We start from the raw sequence: 18,905 nt of genomic DNA, 5'->3' as shown, positions 1-18,905 counted from the left end.
ACTCGAAAGGATGGACGAAAAACGAAATCGCCAATGAGAGAAGGTAAGAGGAGCACTATGGGCCCCGGATAATCAACAGATTGCGGAGCACTTACCTGTAGTTAGGATGTTGACATCGATCGTACCCGTGACTGGATCAATAGCGGCTTGCTTGAGTGCCTCTCGCTGCAAGCGACGCGCTTCACGACAGTCATCTGCAGTCACTTCGTTCGACAAACGAAGACGAGCGTGCGCTTCAGCAAGACGCACGAGAGATTCAAGCTGACGTGGATAGGCGGAGATCTGTCAGATAAAGGACAGAAGTAATGAAAAAAATGGGATGCCGTGAAAAATGAACAACCATGATTAGTTTACTAAGTAATTGTGCTGGGGGTATACTCCTGCATTAGATCTTTTCTACGGACTCAACAAATAGACGGTGGGTTTGCTAATATGCCAGAAATGCCGCAACTCCAACGCATTACACTGATTCGGAAAACCCTATCCATGCATTATTCCGTCCGAGAGTTTTCAGTCACATTTTTCTTCGACCAGTTCGTTTGATACAGACTTTTCCTGCTCTCTCGACTAAATACTGAAGACCTTTATAGGAGCAACAGTTTTCATGCCGTCAAAAGGGTATCACGCAAATTGGTCGCTGATAGCGGTGGCTATCATCCGACGAAGTGCAACTACCCAACCTATAGTAGTTCCACGTGGCTCCATACTTTGAACTTTAGGACTGTGTTGCCGGTTACTACACCTACTGTTCAAACGTGGCCATACTTGCTCTCACCGGGCATCCAAATCCTCAGTTTTTAACACTCATGGTTTGAACAATACGGTCAGTCCACCAGATCTTATCTTCCTATGCTCCATCTATCCTATTCCACAGAAAATCATCGATTATCCGTAACTGCGACCTGACTCGTCGCCCCACCACCGCTTCCGTTTTTGAGAATGGGTTTGTCATCAAATCTTCCTTCCCTTGCTCTTCCCTTAGTTACATCAGCTGACACTTGCGCTCTGGTTTCCCAATTGTAGTGACGCACCTCAACTTGTTTCTGCTGACTGCCAACGGCGGAACAGGTCATGATGCAGTTCTTCGCAATCGTTAGCTTCCTGTACGAATCGAATTTCAGAGTGACAGTGACTCTTAGCAGATCCTACATCCGTTCTTGATTACACATTTCGATTATTTTAACAATTTTTCCATTTGGTTAGTTTTTGTCATCAGCATCCGGTTAATTGCCTTTATTAACTCCCGTTCATCTCACCCCTGAGCCTTCGTGTTACTCCCCCGCTGACTGGGAAGGTGTTAGTTTTCTCATTCCAAGAGAAGCTTGTATTTTGAACAGCATGCAGCAATTCACTCATCTTTCCAATCCCCAGTAAGACGTCCTCCCGTAAATGATTTAACTAAGTCTCTGTATGGTGTACAAAAATGGAGCCGGTAACTACTCCTGCCACTGTCGATATAACCAAAGACATATTCCTCAGACGGAAGGCTGATGAATCCGTTCATTCAAAGAGGTCGATGCCTCTGGAGTCCTGCAAATGCCGTCGGTTATGATTTCAGTAGACCCACCTTAGCCCCCATCCCTGATTCCATGAAGTCATTGAATAACTGCTTCGAAAAAAGGAGAGTTTTGCCTGGCACTTGGTTTCCTGTCCAGCCCCATTTCAGATATATCTGTTCCTTTCTATTCATCAGACTTCGATCATTTGTCCCCATCCGCTATTACCACTAGGAAGGTTCGCCAGCCTCTTCCATTCCTTAATATAACAAAGTCACCCGAGTCATGATCGGACGCTATCCGTTCTGCTCCAGAACTCACCCTCTTGCCTCTCGTTATTCGCTAGCCTTCGAAAACCTTACACACACTCCTCATCCTTTCCTGTCTGAAAAACTAACAGCCACATATTATCCAAGGTACCGGAGTTCAAACAAATCTTATGTGATCTCAAGTGTAACGTCCAATCGGGCGACAACCAATATGGAATTAGGTATCACCGCTCTAACTGCCATGCCATCCGAAAGAAGCACGAGAGCTGAGGTACTACCAGGTTGCCGAAGCCTAGACAGGAGCAGTCGGGATCCCGAGGGTGGCTTCGAAATACGGACCGTCCCGTCAATAAGTCCACTCCTTAATCACTACGCTATCTCGAACTTTAGACTTCGTTTGTAATACTAACTGGTCTTCCAAGACGTTTTGAAAGCTTTTAATCGAACATGACACCGGGGCCTCCCAACCAAACTACCCAAGCACTGCCTGCACTTCTTTTGGTTTGAAGGTTTTCAACGAATCGGCCTTGACGGCGCTAATTTTTACATCCACAGCATCAGCACTGGATTTCCACAAGAGTGCATTCTACCTCCCAACCCTTTTATTCCGTTCACGAGTGATCTACTTTCATCTGCCTCTAGATGCACCCTGCTGACGATACCACCCTCCACAACTCCCATTCGTACAACTCGGACCTTCACGTCTATTCAGCCCTACTAAGTAGGAATCCCTCATCTGCGCATAGTTCTTTGCCTCTTTGTTCATCCTCAAGAACCGAAGGGTTTTGGAAAATCTTACCATTCTGTTTTTCCGGCTCCCTACAGAACTGTTACTCAAGACTCGAGTTGACGCTTACCTGTCCAATCTTAGCAAACAGAAAGTTACACGTGCAATTACTCGTTTTTGGTCTTTTAAACGTTTGGACGTTTTCGTGTTGCCCCTACACCTTTATTACCCTCATAATGGGGCTACGATTACGGGTGTTCCTTTCCGCCGCAATACACTGTGGCAATAAAGAATGACCCCTCGATGTGCCGGGTTTTTACAGCAACCATAAGAGCTACGGAGAGTATTGTGGATCGATAAAAGTTTACTAGAAAATGGGAAGAGACTAGTCGCTCAGTAGCCCGAGGCAAACTAAAAAACTGATGAGTTCCTACCTGACCGCGACCAGAGCCGAGCTTGCGCATCTCCACATATTCACGAACAAGATATTCACCGGCTTCTTCACTCATCTTTGGTTGGTAATTGGTCTGAAACAGATGGAAGTTATACAAAATATAACCCTATGGTTCGCAGGGATTTCTATCCATTGAGAAAAACGGTGCGATTCAAAGGGAAAGTGTAATCGTGTAGTATAGCAGCTTTCGGTGTGCATTGGTCACGTAACCCGAAGAAAGCATGCCAAGACAGTAGCAGACTGGCAAGCCTAGACAGAAGCAATCGAAAAAGAAAAGGTGGTTCTGCACTATAGTAACCCGCGTCTGATGCCGTGACCACTATTGAATGTCATTCCCCCACTTTGCCAGGGGAGAAATCGTACCTAACGCACACCAAAGAACCAACTAGATTGCAATCAAGACGCCGGCCACTCTGTGTAGACGTTCAATCACCAAGATCAACACGGTTCTATAAAAACAGTGCAAACAATATAGGGGATATTCGAGATTAAATTTCGGGCACACGCTTCATCCTTCGTTTTAACTTCGAAAGTGAAAGCAGGAGTTCCTCGGAATCGAAGCGACCATCTTCAAATGATGCACATTCGACAGCAATACACGATATCTCACTTAGGGGGCAGAAAAGGTGAAACGAAATAAGGAAATAAGATTTCGAAATACAACCTAGAGCTAAGGAATTCCAAAGAAAGCGAGTCGAGACGGATGCTAAGATAATGTTTGCTTACAAGGACAAACCTACTCCAACTTCATTGGACATTAATGGATCACGCGAGGAAGGGAAGCCATGTTCCACCAAACAAGACCGCAACCCTATCTATACACGGAAGAATAAATTATCAGACCACATGTTGTACCACAAAATACAGTTTCAATGAATAATACATTTCATGTAACCGAACACTCCTCAGCATACCTTTGGCATGTTGCGTGCTAACTGAACACTGAGCAAAACAATAGCACGAACACACCTTCGCATATGAGATGTAGTCTTTGAGAAAATCAATGTCGATATTGGCCGGATCATTTGACTCATCATCAACTACCTCCATTGGAGCAATTGCCTGACGTGCACCCCGATGACTGCGAGTAGTTGATGTAGTCACATCAGTTGTCCCTGTAGATGAGCCACGATAATACAAGCCAACCAGATGACGTGCCAGCCGCGCGTCAAAGACTTCATCTTGCGGATCCAAAATAAGGAAGATCAAGTCGAATCGAGACAGTAGTGTGTGCGGGAGCTGTGGAAACGGAGGTCAGAAATACAAAACCCAATTAGGTAAAAGTAAAAGAGCCATAGGAAAACAGAGTGACCGCAATAGAGATGGAAACGACTCATGAAGTAGCAGCCAACGCTGACTCGAAGTCGAGTATCTCGCAGTATCTACCAACTACCTGCCGTATTTCGGAAATTTGAGACAACCGATAAATATCCATTTTGATGTCAAACATTTTCAAATTAGATGCATAAGCAAACGACTGTGGCCCGGGGTAAGCTAGCCTGATGCACAACTGGAGGAATATCCGGCTATTTCTGGAATGCAGCCGATTGGGAGCGAGCCAAGTACCGTACAGACGGCAATAAAAACATTCAGAGACTCTGCAAGACATTTGGTATCGGTTACAGTACTATCCTGATCTTCTAACTTGCTTAATCCCGAAGCGACGGCAGGCCTACCTGAATGTTATCGATGATCGTCTTGCTCGGATCCCATTTCGAACCGACAGGGTTCGCTGCGGCCAGAATGGAGGTACGAGCATGCAACTGACAGAGAATTCCCGCTTTCGCGATACTGAGTGTTTGTTGTTCCATAACTTCATGGAGGACGGAACGTGTAGAGTCAGTCATCTTGTCAAACTCATCTATGCAACAAATTCCGTTGTCCGCCAAGACTGTCGAAAAGAGACGGGGACGAAACATTACAACGGGACAGAACACGTAACAAAGACTTCACCTCGGGAATGATTAGCACCAGATTAAATGTGGCATAATGACTTGCAACCCATCGCGTTGAGGTTGCGATCAAAGCAATGGAAAAACGAAGATTGTCTTGCGCTTGTTGCGGTGAGGAAAGTAAAAACATGAAATCTAGCAACTGCAACGTGGTGGACAGAACAGCCAGCTGTCAGAGATTGGAAGATCCGAAAACCTAATTTGACGTTTCGAGATAGAGAACTGAACTCAGACGGGTGAACAACTGACACCAGAATTGGCAGAAACACGTGTGGAGAGAAGAAAAATGAAATTGTATCTCCGTGTTATTCACTTCTGTATGCAATTTTGCATGCTCCAAAAGTTTTATCAAATATGTTAACGTACAGCCCAGTTCCCATAGCGTTTGTTGAATGCTATGTGAATCGTTTGTTAGTGTGCTTATTACAGTAGGTTATTACTGATCCCATGTTTCTCTAAATCTTTTACAGGACCAGGCCTGTGGTTCTTCCTGTTCGATTCACTGTCTGTCAGTTCCCACTGTCCAAACTGCGCATTCCGATTAATGTAAACGTTCATTGGTATGAATCGACCACTCTTTCGAATTATGTGAAGAAGGGAGCTCAAAAGCAAACAAGCGGAATGACTCAGCTAGGCCGGATCCTACACAAGTGGATGGTGGGGGTGGAATACTTATGCCATAGGAAGTAGCAGTTTCTAACTGAAACTATTGAAACCGAAAGGAGTGCGGCAAGAGGTCTCAAAAGACGTGTTCATCAGACTACAGTACATGCTGTTGTTGTACGACTGCGAGACTTGGCCACTTCGGGCGGAGGACCTGAGATAACTTCAGGTCTTTGACCAACGATGTCTCAGAATTATGGTTGGAGTCGATTGTAGCCAACGAATTCGGAATGTGATCATGGGGTGGATTTTAGCTTAAGCAGACGGAGGTGGATGCTACGAAAAATTTGGTCGCTGTTCTCTATTCAGGATGAGTTTCAAGTGACCCTGTCTGTGCTTGGCTAGAGACACTGAACGATATGGCGGCTGATGTCAGTGGCGTTCATGCAGTCAGTTTCTATCAAGAATGTCTAACTGATTGTCGGAAGTGTAGGCACATCGGATGTTTGTGGTAGACTAGCCCTAGGTCTCTCGACCTCCTCCAATTCTTTCTCCTTTCCATTATAAGACTTTATACTCACATAAATTGACATGGCTGTGGGGCAGGCACGGCTGTCGACGATGATGCGGCGGATGGAACATGGTTTGGTAATGCAAAATAAAAGCAGTAATAACTGAATCTGCTCTTGTGTTGCCTGAGGTACATATGTACCTCTTAGTACGCGACTAAAAACTTCAAACGACGTGACAAACAATCGAACTGTGATGACTTTTCCTAGACGGACTGTCCAGCCAATGTCTGTCTGTCGTTATGCGCTGGATTTGTGGCGGATGAGGGTCACAAAAGAAGTTGGTTCAATGGCGCTGATGTAGTCAACTGTTGGGGAGCCTTTATTCATCATCGCCGCGTCATCGGCTAACTGTCTTTGTGTAGTCCTCACACAGCACATGGCCACGCGAACAAGACTCCGGTAGGCAAACCACTTTGCGGTACATGATCTGACTAGCCCAATCTATGACCGGTTTAATGTATCGAGAATAGTTTTCCCTAAAAATCAGCATTACTGTACAAATCAACCACGTTTTAATCCCACAAAGTGATTTAACAGTGCATCCTCTACAGCTGACGGCCAAATAGATATGACGTTGGCGTCACACATGTCGGAGGCTGTCAAACGTCGTCCTGATCTTGCAGATTTAATCATCAGTGGGCTATTCAGAGAGATATGTTTAGCAACTTCGCCGGTTAACCTGAAGGCACAAGGTTCGGGTTTGATGCCATTCGGCCTTGTAGTAAGCAGGCGCGGTGTGCATACCGAACCATTTTGGGAGTTTTTTTCCATCTCAAGGACGATGGTACCCACCAGTCAATCATTAGACTCATTCATTTTTCAGGATGTCGGGCGGAACCCCGCACCCATGCCGCCTTACGGCTCCAAGTTAAGCGATGTTGTGGCCAAGAAGCCTAACCCGCAAGCGAATGGCCAAAAGACCAGACCGCTTGTCGGTCCAGCATCAAGACGAGCTCTGAGTAACTGGACCCAACCGCGTATTCGACAAATGCCGGCTGCCTGTGGCGCTTCCAGAATTTAGTCGCCGCATACGAGGAGGAGCTGCACATCTGTTCTTATCTGATTTTGGGCCTTAATACAAGTCGTGCAATTTTGTTGGTTGTTTTGACGAGTTAGCTTGGGAGGTTCAGGTCGAGAACTAAGCTGAAAAAAACCATCCAACTATAGCACACTTTCGACGCCACCATGCCAACGGAAGAAAGCACGAGAGCTGGGATAGTGCTAGGCTGCCAGTCGAGATGCTGAGGTTGAGTTCAAACCACGGATTATCCGGTCCGTAAGTTGGCGCTTCAACTACTGAGCTATATCGAGCTGAGCAAATACCATCATTACAAGGGATCAGTGTGTATCACCACAGCCCACTGTTTCTAGCGGCGATCCTCCGGCGTCAATAAGAGCTACGGATTTAACATTAACTAGCTGATCACACAAGCGCCTCCGATATTTGGTTATATCCCCCCTGTTATCCCACTTCTCGGTGACCGAAAATGTAGCAAATGGAACCATTGTAGCCTCGGTAAGGGTTTATGGCTGATAAACCGAACTGAATGAAGATGCCCGGAAAGATCATTTCAAAAGAACAGACTCCGCTTTTCTCTCGTCTGGTGCATCGCTTTGGTTCCGAAACCTCTGATCCAACTCAGGTATTTTTGGGATGTAGAGGTATTTTACGGTGCTAAATGGAATGGTATTGTGCCGACCGGAGCACTCCAGAAAGTCCGTGTGGATCAGAAAAAGCAGCTAACTGGCATGGGATAACAGACGGCATGCAACGTCAATGTAATCTATCGCAACTCACCCAGAGCACCCGTCTGTAAGGTGAGCTGCCGTGTCTCTGGGTCTTTTGTGACGAAAGCAGTTAGACCAACTGCAGAACTGCCCTTTCCGGAAGTATATTGTCCTCGAGGGGTGAGACGGTAGACATATTGTAAAAGTTGAGACTTTGAGGTTCCAGGATCACCACAGAGGAGAATATTGATCTCCGAGCGAAACTCTCCACGACCTTTGGAAGAAAAATCTTTCCGAGTTCCTCCAAAAAGCTGAATAGATGTGATTGGACGTGAGGATAGGCCACGATTATTTCAGGCACGCAAGATTATGGTATTAGTTTTGTCCATCTGGTGCTCTAACGACCAGAGAAAGAAAATGAAGCATTTCTCTATTCTAGTCACGTGATGGTGGGACCTGATGATTAGAAGACTACAGGGCAATTAACACAATTCCACAGGGCGCAACAGTGTGCACCGGGGGGAGAGGAGTAAACTGAACACTGACTATCTGGCGGAAAATCACAATTACTGGACTGCGACCAGTTATATTTGATAAGATAAAGAGATAAAATGTGACCTAGTAATATCGGAAATCGAATAGACTTGCACAGCAGCTATTACTAACACTAAGACCACCAGGTAGCTGTGGTTGGTGCACTCATACAGATTGAAAAACAGACCGAGCGCAAACGTACGGATACAGATAAGTGAAACTGGTATACACATGACAGCACATATACAAGACCACCAACCGTACACCGGATGGAGGGAATCCTAAGGCCAGTGGTGCGACGCCACATGCACTCCCGCACTTAACAGGTCGCACGACTGACTAAGAAACAATGGGCAGCAGTAACAAAAGCTTGACATATAGGGTATGTAGTGCAGTCAACAGCACACGCCCGTCCGGTCATAGTGCCCTATTACAGTTTCAACAGGGATGGTACTTGGACGTGAGCCAGCTAGTAAAACAGAAACCATGATTTCTCCAGATAGACCAAAAGCATTAAAGTGTTTTCAGCCGGGAATAAAATGCCTCTTGGACAGCTCTCGGGTGCGTGTGCACGATGGGAGGATAGTATTGACGTTAACAGTAAACTTCACGGACCCCAGTGTTGTGCTTCTTATCTGATAAGACTGAGTGACACTTTTCACCAGATACGGCTGCAGCCCAAACCCTCACCGTGCGACTAACGTGTTTCTCTCTTCATTAATTCTATGTTACTCCCGGAGTCCTGGAATGTCCACAAGGAACTTTTTAGTAACACCAGAATTCTGTTCTCTAGTTTGCGTTTTAGATAGGATTCGTAAAAAATCGATGGATTTCCAACGATTGTTTACAAAATCTCACTGAAACGATGACTGCCCAATCGGTTCATAACATTTACCAGTTGATTGTTCTCTAGTTCATTAATCTGGTGAATATAACACATGTGGATTACAAAGGAATGAAGGAACCATTGTCAGAGAATTAATATTTTAAATGAACTTATCTTTGACTCTGTTGATGAACAAGTATTATATGCATCGCGCGTGGAGGGGCTGGGGTGCATCCGCCAAGGCAACCATCCGGGGGGATTAATGTTTTCCTTGTTTTTGCCGTCAGGTGGGATAGTCGTAAATTATTCCGCAAAAACTGAGGGATCCCCGAAAAACTAATTTCATGGATGATTGCTAAACACTGACCTATATCGCCTACCAGTTTTACTGCTTGGATGTGACCCAATCCAAGATATCCAAATGTCGCAGATTCGAAAAGGATTTCAGTTTTTCAATATCTTAATGTACTAACAAAAGCACCACGTACAAGTGACAAAAGAATGGAAAAGCTGTCGTTCCGACCAACCGATTTCGGATACGAGATAGGGGAGGCACATCTTTCCGATACATATGAGTACCGGTACGACCCACATAACGGTGCTACATGTGTTACTTGATATCTAAGATATGAGGATATCTGCTCACTCAAAACTTAAGAATTTCTAAACAGACGTTCTAAGTGAAACCGCGTTAGTATACACACTTGTTAGGCAGCGTGTGGTCAATCCGGCAACTAGGCTGATGGTTTCTTAGATGGTTACTTAGATGGTTACTGCGGGTCATGTTCCCCGAATACGGGAAGGATCTGCAACAGGAAACCGACTTCTTAACCATGAGGAAGGATAAATTACAGCATCTAAAGGTGATGCCTATGGCTCCTAATTATTCGCTTGCTGCTTAACCTGTTTATTTGACCTCCAGAAAGCTCACTGGCGCAAAGTTACTGAATTGAAGGTTCACCATTTGAATCCAACCTTTGCATATCGACCGCTCCCGCCTAGGATTGACAGTATGTCAAACCCCATGTGCTTCCATCAGGTGGCATGGCAGCAATGAATCGAAGGGTGCTACAGCCGAACTATTATTACTAAGCTGTTTCTCTGGGTATTACCACTGAACATCATGTCCTTGCCTGCTAGTCACTAATTCCTAAAATGGTTAAACCGCGCCCTAACTAAAAGTGTGACACCCGCTTGAGTCCTACCGAGCAGTGCTGTCTCCCTGTGGTAAGTAAACAAGCTGGGGATTAGCACTACGCCGCTATGAACTGTATCGCAAATATGACAAGTCAGATTTTGATATGCCCATATGCGCATTGACTTCTAACCTTGTACTTCTCAAATGTAGAGAATTAGTGAGTTTCCTTGATGGGCTGTAAGTGGAACATGCTCAAGATATCAGCATGGCACCGATGGTTGTGCCCATGATGCTTGTTCCTCCATTACCCTCCGTTATCTTTACTTCATTCTCTTTGTGAGCAGCCTGTTTTTATTTATTAGGACCAAACTGCAACTACATCGATGCATTACTTGGGTTCGTGCTTGACTATCCCATGTCCACATAGTTAGTATGGACGTATTGCTCATCAACGACCGACAGTAAATCTAAAAAGTTTCGTTTGTACTTAAAAGAAACGTTCATTTAGGACTGAGAAAGTTGTAATACTCCAAACATGAGTGAATTTGGAGAGCTCCTATCTAGCGAAGTTCATGCAACTTCAGACCGCAACGTGAAACCTCATAGAGCCAATTCAAAATAAACGAGAGAAGTCCCCTTTGCGCCTAAGAAACGTTGCCCAGCTATAAATCTACCGATTGTCACCAAACTTTTAAAAAAGATCATAAACGAGAGAAGTCCCCTTTGCGCCTAAGAAACGTTGCCCAGCTATAAATCTACCGATTGTCACCAAACTTTTTTCGAAAAAAAGATCTAAAAAGGCTTTGGAAACATCAGACTTATTAAACCCAACAAACGGTCGGATTTCCAAATGCGATCAGGCTGGAGCCGAAGTGGGTTTGAATAAGTGGGAATTACCTCTCCTTCAACAAGTTAACAATTATGAAACATTAAGCATTACCAGTGCCTTACCTGTAGCAAAATTCCTTTCTTCACATCCTCGTTTTCGTAAATTGTCGGTGCGATAGCAGCCGCCAACCGCTCATACAGATCTGGCTTTCGAGCAAGTGTTTGAAATTCCTGTATCCGTTCCTCCCGAAACTGACGAAGGGAACCCTGCTTAACGTAAGCGTCATGATCGGCGACTGATCTGTCTGAATGCAGCTGGTCACTTTCAATGCTGAAATGTAACGTTAACAGAGGGTAATGGAAAGGTAAGGTTTTACCTATTAATTATGATCCATACTTCATAGATAGGGCCTGTTGTTGCACAATTGACTCCATTAAGGGTATCCGTAACACCGTTAGCAGAAGAGTGACTGGCTTGCGTCTAACCGGGCTAGTAAGAGTCTGGTCAGCGCTGGTCAAACTGCATGCGATCTGGTTCATACTAAGGTTCTATGGATGTAAACTGTGATCACCATGTTCAGCAAATGTTATCAACTTTAAATAATACCAAAATAACTGAGTCAATAAGTGATCAAGCAACCAAGGCTGGTTCAGCGTTCGGATTCATGCCGTCTGCCAAACCGGTTTTGTATAGCCTATCTACAATGACAGACATGCAGGTGACGGATTTCCGGGAGTTATTCAGGTTAGCGTGTAGTGTGTCATAATTTGATAGTAACAGTTTTTACGGACAGGGTGCCAAGAAAGACCATACTCCGAATGAGGAAAATGGTAATAACATCCCCATAATGGATTATGGAGCAATAAGGTGAAGAGAAAGCCACGTACACAAAGTGTAAGACGTCCACGTATGTTTTGTAAACTGCCTTTAAGGTACGTTGGCGATTCGACATACGCAACGGAACGGCACGATAGATACCAGTAACCATCACACGATCACCCGGCTTCACCTTGTCTACCAGATCTTCGTGGGCGTAGAGCGAAACAGTGTGCGGGGTTTGACTGGCAGGCATATTCTCAGGAGATTCCTGAAACAAAACATCTGAAGTCAGAAAACGTATTTCGCAACAAAGGACTGTTCTCAGAGTCAAAAATACTAAACATACTTGAAGTTTTATCATTTGTTTGTCGACAAACAAACAGCGGTTATGCTGAAGCTGGCATGTATGAGCTGAATGACACCGTGAACAGGCTTCCGGTTCCGTCAGGCAACCACGCTCACAGGGGACTGATGTCATAGCCCCACAAACGGCGCATTTGAATTCGGCTCGCATCATTTCGGGGATGAGGGAAGATAACCGAATAACTAATCCCGAGACACTGACAAGTTGATCAAGATCATCTGGATCCAAACTGCGTAGATTGCGAGCCTGTGCGCAGTTGAATGGTCTGATCTGTGGAACAAACAAACACAAGTTATTACTACTAAGGCAAGCTGGTGATGTACTAGCAACACTAGTTAACGCAATACAAATAAACAGCAACAAAGGCATACTGACTACTGATGTACACATAACTCCATAAAAGCAGATGGTCTACATATTGAATAAAGACTAGTAATTGAAAACGACCCCCAAACAACTCTGTGATCCACTCAAATGGCCAAGAGATGAAGACAAGTTACGAAAAAGATGAAACAGCGATTCACTCGCAGAATAGCTCGCGGTGGAACAGCCCAGCTGGCTTTCACTAACACCAGCAGAGGAGGCAGTCGTCAAACCTGAAAGGGTCAACATCAGCCCCCTCATAGGCGGTATAAATTCCGCACGATATATCGTTGCTCCAACCCATTAAAGTGTCTGGTTTGGACGGCTTGTATCCTGCAATTTTCAAAGCACTCGTGAGTGACCTGAAGATCCTACCACAGCTGATTTGGAAGGAAAACAGAATACCTGTGTAAAATGGGGTCCTTTGGCGGCGATTCCAAACGTCACAGGCAAGACCATGCGAGAAACATCGTGGCATCAGCCTGGGACCAAATGACCAGGTGAAAAATTCTACTTCCCTACTAATGTGGTGGCGGTGTTGATGGCAATGTTAGACCACCTCTGGATAAACGATATGAGGCGCATGAATATCGGGGGGAGGGACGCGTGACTGTGGTAACAAGTAACTCGAAGTGGAACCCTAAGATAAATTTAATGACTTACTTGAATTGAACGCTCAAGCTGTGCATCACGGAATCGATCCAAAAATAATGCGTTTGTTGCTGCATCACACGCTGGGATCACCTCCTTCGGGAATGTTATCAACTGAGTGTAGAGCTGAGGGTGGGCCTGTCGAAGATGTTCACAGTCGATATCTAGATGCGTTTGACCAGAGATGGACAGATCTTCGAGTAGCTGCAAATAGAGCGGCCGTACTGGGTCCAGGGGTCGACCTGTGGTTAGGGTGAGATGCTCTATAGGCGCACTAGGGACAAAGGTCAACAAGAAGTGTTTGAACTGAGACATCACACGAGCGATATTCACGTCCGTGCCCCAAATAACCGTCTGGAAGAATAAGATGAAAGTGGAATAGAATTTAATCACCATGCTTACAAAAATGGTCAGGCAACGACAAGCAATGAGTCGGTAAAATAGTGAGTCAGAAAATAGCAAACCGCAACAAGGGACATATAACTGAGGGCATACAGATAACATATCACACAAAGCTGTCGTAGGAAAAAAACATGAAGATACCAAAATGACATACCTGAGGACCACTAAGAGATGATGTTTCTGTCGTACCAACAAGGCCTTCGGTGGCCACGAGTGGTCCAGACTGCGACAAGACCGCACGCATCGCCGCTTCGTCATTGACACCTGGCCGAACGGAACTCAATCCATCGCCCCCAGTTGCCACGCTGGACATATCACTATATGATAGAGGGCTTCCTGGCTCCACTTCTGACGTTCGTAAACCAGATCTTGGATCCTGTGAGCACACAAGAAAGAAGTAGTTAGGGGGCACTGTGCACAGAAAATTCGAGTGCTTTCAGCAGTATATAAAAAAGTCCGAGTGGACCAGTAGGCTGATGATTCAAGGAGTTCGTGGAGCCATACGAAGCGTAGTAGAAAAGCAAGAACAGCCTGGAATCATCAACAGGGTCGCGCAAACTTATTCTTCACAGCACCGTAACACTATCTGATATGTTACGTCAGTTCACCAGGCACCTGTGCATGTGAGAACTACAAAAGCTTACAATGCTTCCGCTGGGTTCTGCGGCATCTCCTGGAGCTTCTGAGCGCTGAACCGATGTAGAGGTACTTTCAACAGCATTTTCAGTCGAGTCTTCAAACACGTCTGAAGAAGCACCAGATCGATTTCGCGTCCTCCTCCTTGAACTCCGGCTACTTCGGGTTGACATTTTCCGATGGCTCCTAGGGAGCTACAGGACCTGCAAATAGGAAATATCATACGGCTAAGAGCACGATCATGGAAAAAGATGCGCTCCGGAGTTACTTTTCAGAGAAAGACCGTGGATACAGAACATGAATATGTTTCACTGAGAGCACAATTAACAACCAATGGTAGTAAAAAGTAAACAAGAGCACCTCGATGGGCCAAATATTTCAATTACTGTGGCCAAAATACGCCACTCATCTGGAGCCCACAGCTGAAGTAAAGCCCTGAACGAGCGACCTATGGCATCGTAACCCTATTACTGCATGTGTTCTCACAAGCACCACCCAGATTCTGGTCCGGATGACCTCCCACTCGCATTGTTCAGATGGTGGTGAAGTTCTCAGTCAGCACTTGTCTGATCTGTTTGTCTGCGTTTGTGAAAAAAGGACTATCCCGGACAACTCAGGGGGGTCGGTGATAGTGTCCCTTTGTGTCCACAGGGGGGTCAGCTTAACCCAGATTGTAATGAGACTACTGGTGCCACTTGTGCTTCGTCGCCTTATGACTTGTAAGGGGTTTCGACCTGATGGTGGCTGTTTTGACTGACTATTCACACTCCATCAAGTGCTAGAACGTCATACATACCAACGACCCATAATTTTAGTATTCCTGGATTCCAAAGACGCATTCGAATCGGTTGACCTGCCTAGTCTCCTTGACACACTTGCCCATCAAGGAAAGCCCCGGAAACTTGTGAACAAAGTACGTTTGTTGTAGTATCAGACTTCCGGACTTGTGAAAGTATTCGGAGAGCTTCCCAAAAGCTTCCGCACACAAGGGGATGTCAATCAGGAATGAACACTTTCTGCATTCATGTTCAACTTCGCGATTGGTGAAGCCATGAGACGAACGCTGGAAGGTCTCCAAATCCCCGGTGTTCAAGTAGCTTGTGATAGCCTGGAATACGCAGACAGTATCGTTCTCGTCTTCGAAGAGAAGACACAGATGTTTTTGGATGAACCGAACGAAGTCATCCTGTCGTTTGGTATGCACTTCGCATCCACAAAGTACGAGGTCATGCTCGCGGCCATAGAGTCACTGAACACGCCACTTACGATCCAGGGGGAGGTACCGGGAGTTATGGAGCGTTTTACGTATCTTGGAGGCTGTGAGTTCTGATTGTAGTGTGACAGATGAGAGCAATACACGAATCTGCAAGGCCCGGGTCGCGTGTGCTAATTTGAGACACCTATGGCGTCAGAGTGGTTTATCCCTGAATCGTAAGGGACGTGTGCATCAAGCAACAGCGCGGGCTGCTTTGTTGTGTGGCTGTCATGATTTTCGTGTGCCTATCATTATACTTGCCATATACACTCGTAATGAACCTTTGTATGTGCATTTCAGCTCATCCACGCCTGTTCTTAGACAAATAAAACGTCGCTTATCCTCGAAAACCTGGACTCCGTTCTAACTCGTTCTCGGACACATTCTAAACGTCTCAATTTGCTTGTCTAAAAACACAATGGACCTACAACTACGACTTCGGTTCTTCGACGCTGACTCAAACTACGCAGATGCAGCAAAATGATGGAATCACTGGTTCCGTACCTCCAAAACCTATCTGAAAACTGTCGAATCTTCTAAACCGGAAAAACTTGAGCTTTCATCCACTTCGTGGACCCGTTAACATACGATCACATTGCTGATCACATCGGCTATGAATCTGTAATCGACACGTTACGGAAATTATATGTCCGTCCGAAAAATGTCATATATGCACTCTACCTGCTGCAGACCTACAATCAGGAAAACGGACAGGATATTGATCAGTTCGTACGAAAACTGAAATCATTAGCCAAAGACTGAGTTTAAATCTGTATCTGCAACTGAGGATCAAGACGAGTGTGTGCGTGATGCTATAATTAACGGCCTGGCATCCACGTCCAACCGCGAGGAACTTCTAACACAGAGCGAACTCACTCTGGACAAAGCATGTCAGCTTGCTAGACGCCTCGAACTGGCTCACAAACAGTAACAGTCATCTGTTAGTAACGAACCCATATCCTGCTCTGCGATTCCACCCATTTCACAGAATACCGAAATGCGTGTCAATCCAACCACTGCTGCTGTAAAATCCAGTCAAACACCCTATGGTACAGGCTATGATACACATCCTCGTCTAAAGTTCCCCGCTTAAGAAACTGTCGGTAATCCTTGTGGTAAACGCGGTCCCTTCCGTCGCGCGCGCCGTTCAAAAAATACCACCAAGTTCCACACAAGTTGTACAACAACAAGTTGTACACAAGTTGTACTTTATCGTCATCATTCGTTTCAGCAGCTCCTACATGCCTGACACATGCCATCGCAACCATTGAAGTCAATGGCATCGCTCTCCATGCTCCGGTCGATACACGGAGTTATTGTATTTTCATTAGGGCTAACGTCGTGAAACTGCATAGTTGGAAAATTTACCCAACTTTCTCAGTCGTCACAATGGCGTCTACATCCCAGCTTGTCGAACGACTGGTTACGCTTGTGTTTCTATCCGATACAGAGATACTTCATACACTGAACTGAACTGAAGCTCTTCGTAATGCCAAACCTCGGAACCGACGTCTTACTTGGGCACGACTTTCTAGGTCTACATGGCAAGGTAGAAATTTCCTTCGGTGGGGATCGTGATGCGTTCACTGTCTGCAACCTAACGGCTGTAAACGTTGAATCATCATCACTTTCGCCAACTTGTCTCCAGATTGCACGCCTGCTGCAACCAAATAAAGGCATTATCCGGATGATGAAAAATTCATTCGCGCCGAAGTTGACCGCTTATTGCAAGAGGGAATCAATGAACGATCAGCGCCTCCCTGGAGAATGCAGGTTTTGGTTACCAAGAATGTCAATTACAAACGCCGGATGGTTGTTGACCACAGCCAGACTATTAACCGGTTCACATATCTGGACGCTTACCGTCTGGTACGCTTGGACGAAATGACTGAGGAAATTTCGCACTACGAGGTCTGCACTACATTAGACCTCCTGTCTGCTTACCATCAAGTTCTCATCTCTGCATCCGACAAACCTTTTACAGCACTCGAAGCGCGTGGTGGCCTGCTTCAGTTTTGTCGCAAACGGTGTTGCGTGTTTTCAGCGAACTAATAACAATATCATTACGAATAAAAAGCTGAAAAGCACGTAGGCCTACATAGACAATGTGAATATTTGTGGTAATACCCAAGATGAATACGACCTCAATCTCCAATCATTTATAGGAGCTACGAGGAAGTATGGGATCACGCTAAACGATGACAAAACCGTCATTGTTTCAAAAGTCATCCGCCTCCTAGGTTATGAGATCTCAAAGGGTGTCACAAGGCCATACCCTGAACGCACGGAACCTATACGTCAGTTATCTCCTCCACGTACTATCACGGAAATGCAATGCGCCCTCATTGTGTTAGCATATTACGCCCATTGGATATCTTCATTTTCTGACAAAATTAACAAATTGGTGCGAGATGGTTCAATTGGTTAGAGCGCGAATTTACTGACCGGAAGGTCCGTGGTTCGAATCCGACCACCTGTCCAGGCTTGGGCCACCTGGCAGTATCCTAGCCCTCGTGCTTCCTTTGGGTGGCATGGCAGCTAGGCACCGGAAGGGCGCCACAGCTGAAAGCTTTTTTTAAAGAATAAAACATTCCCTCTACCTACCGACGTCGAATTAGCCTTTGACAAACTAAAAAAACGAACTAGAACATGCTGTGCCAATTACAATAGATTATAACGAGCCTCTGGTTGTTGAAACGGATGCCTCCAATGTGGCTATAGCTGCATCTCTCAGTCAAAACCATTGACCGGTGGCGTTTTTCTCGAGGACACTCAATTCAAGCGAGAAGAATCATTCTGTCATCGAGAAGAAGGCCCACGCTATCGTCGAATCCATCAGGAAATGTCGGAAGACCCTTCAAACTGATCACCGATCAGCGTTTAGTCACATTCATGTGCGGTGGTGGACAGAAGGATAAAGCGAAAAATGACAAGAGACAACGCTGGAGGATTGAGTTGTCCGAGTACAAGTATGATGTCATATAGTGACCTGGCAAGGACAGTCATATCGCACTGTCACGAAACGCATGTGCTTCTATGAGGAGCAATAACCAACTCGGAGACCTCCATAACTCCGTCTGCCATCCCGGCATTACCCTTATGTTTCATTTTATGCGAACTGAAGCCAAGATTCTGGAAATCCTCTGGTAGACTCATTAAACCAACACAACCTTTTGAACTCGAGTTTGGAATTTAAAGGTCCCTTGCCATCTAATACACGCAACCGCTACTTACTCATAATAATTGACGGGTTCTCCAGATTCCCATTTGCATTGGCATGTGCGGAT

At 45.5% G+C, this 18,905-nt stretch overlaps 2 protein-coding genes across 2 annotated transcripts in view; one reads left to right on the top strand and one right to left on the bottom strand.

Annotated features, from left to right (window-relative positions):
- T265_07573 (hypothetical protein) overlaps positions 1-7,094 on the top strand; it is a gene marked incomplete at both ends in the record, with an annotated part of 24,506 nt that extends 17,412 nt beyond the window's left edge. Inside the window, 2 exons of the mRNA XM_009173130.1 lie at positions 5,369-5,555; positions 6,897-7,094. Of these exons, the coding sequence (XP_009171394.1) occupies positions 5,369-5,555; positions 6,897-7,094 (385 nt within the window). The remainder of the gene's footprint in view (positions 1-5,368; positions 5,556-6,896) is intronic.
- Positions 1-18,905, bottom strand: part of T265_07572 (hypothetical protein) — a gene marked incomplete at both ends in the record, with an annotated part of 20,482 nt that extends 1,577 nt beyond the window's left edge. The window contains 12 exons of the mRNA XM_009173129.1: positions 96-282; positions 2,927-3,019; positions 3,916-4,185; positions 4,623-4,837; positions 7,872-8,112; positions 11,251-11,458; positions 12,016-12,215; positions 12,294-12,581; positions 13,338-13,679; positions 13,882-14,103; positions 14,372-14,566; positions 18,853-18,905. Of these exons, the coding sequence (XP_009171393.1) occupies positions 96-282; positions 2,927-3,019; positions 3,916-4,185; positions 4,623-4,837; positions 7,872-8,112; positions 11,251-11,458; positions 12,016-12,215; positions 12,294-12,581; positions 13,338-13,679; positions 13,882-14,103; positions 14,372-14,536 (2,431 nt within the window). The remainder of the gene's footprint in view (positions 1-95; positions 283-2,926; positions 3,020-3,915; positions 4,186-4,622; positions 4,838-7,871; positions 8,113-11,250; positions 11,459-12,015; positions 12,216-12,293; positions 12,582-13,337; positions 13,680-13,881; positions 14,104-14,371; positions 14,567-18,852) is intronic.

This window comes from Opisthorchis viverrini (genome assembly GCF_000715545.1).
Source record: "Opisthorchis viverrini unplaced genomic scaffold opera_v5_175, whole genome shotgun sequence".
Classification (NCBI taxonomy): Eukaryota; Metazoa; Platyhelminthes; class Trematoda; order Opisthorchiida; family Opisthorchiidae; genus Opisthorchis; species Opisthorchis viverrini.
Note: the sequence above shows the minus strand (reverse complement) of the source record. Positions and strands in the feature narration are given on the sequence as shown.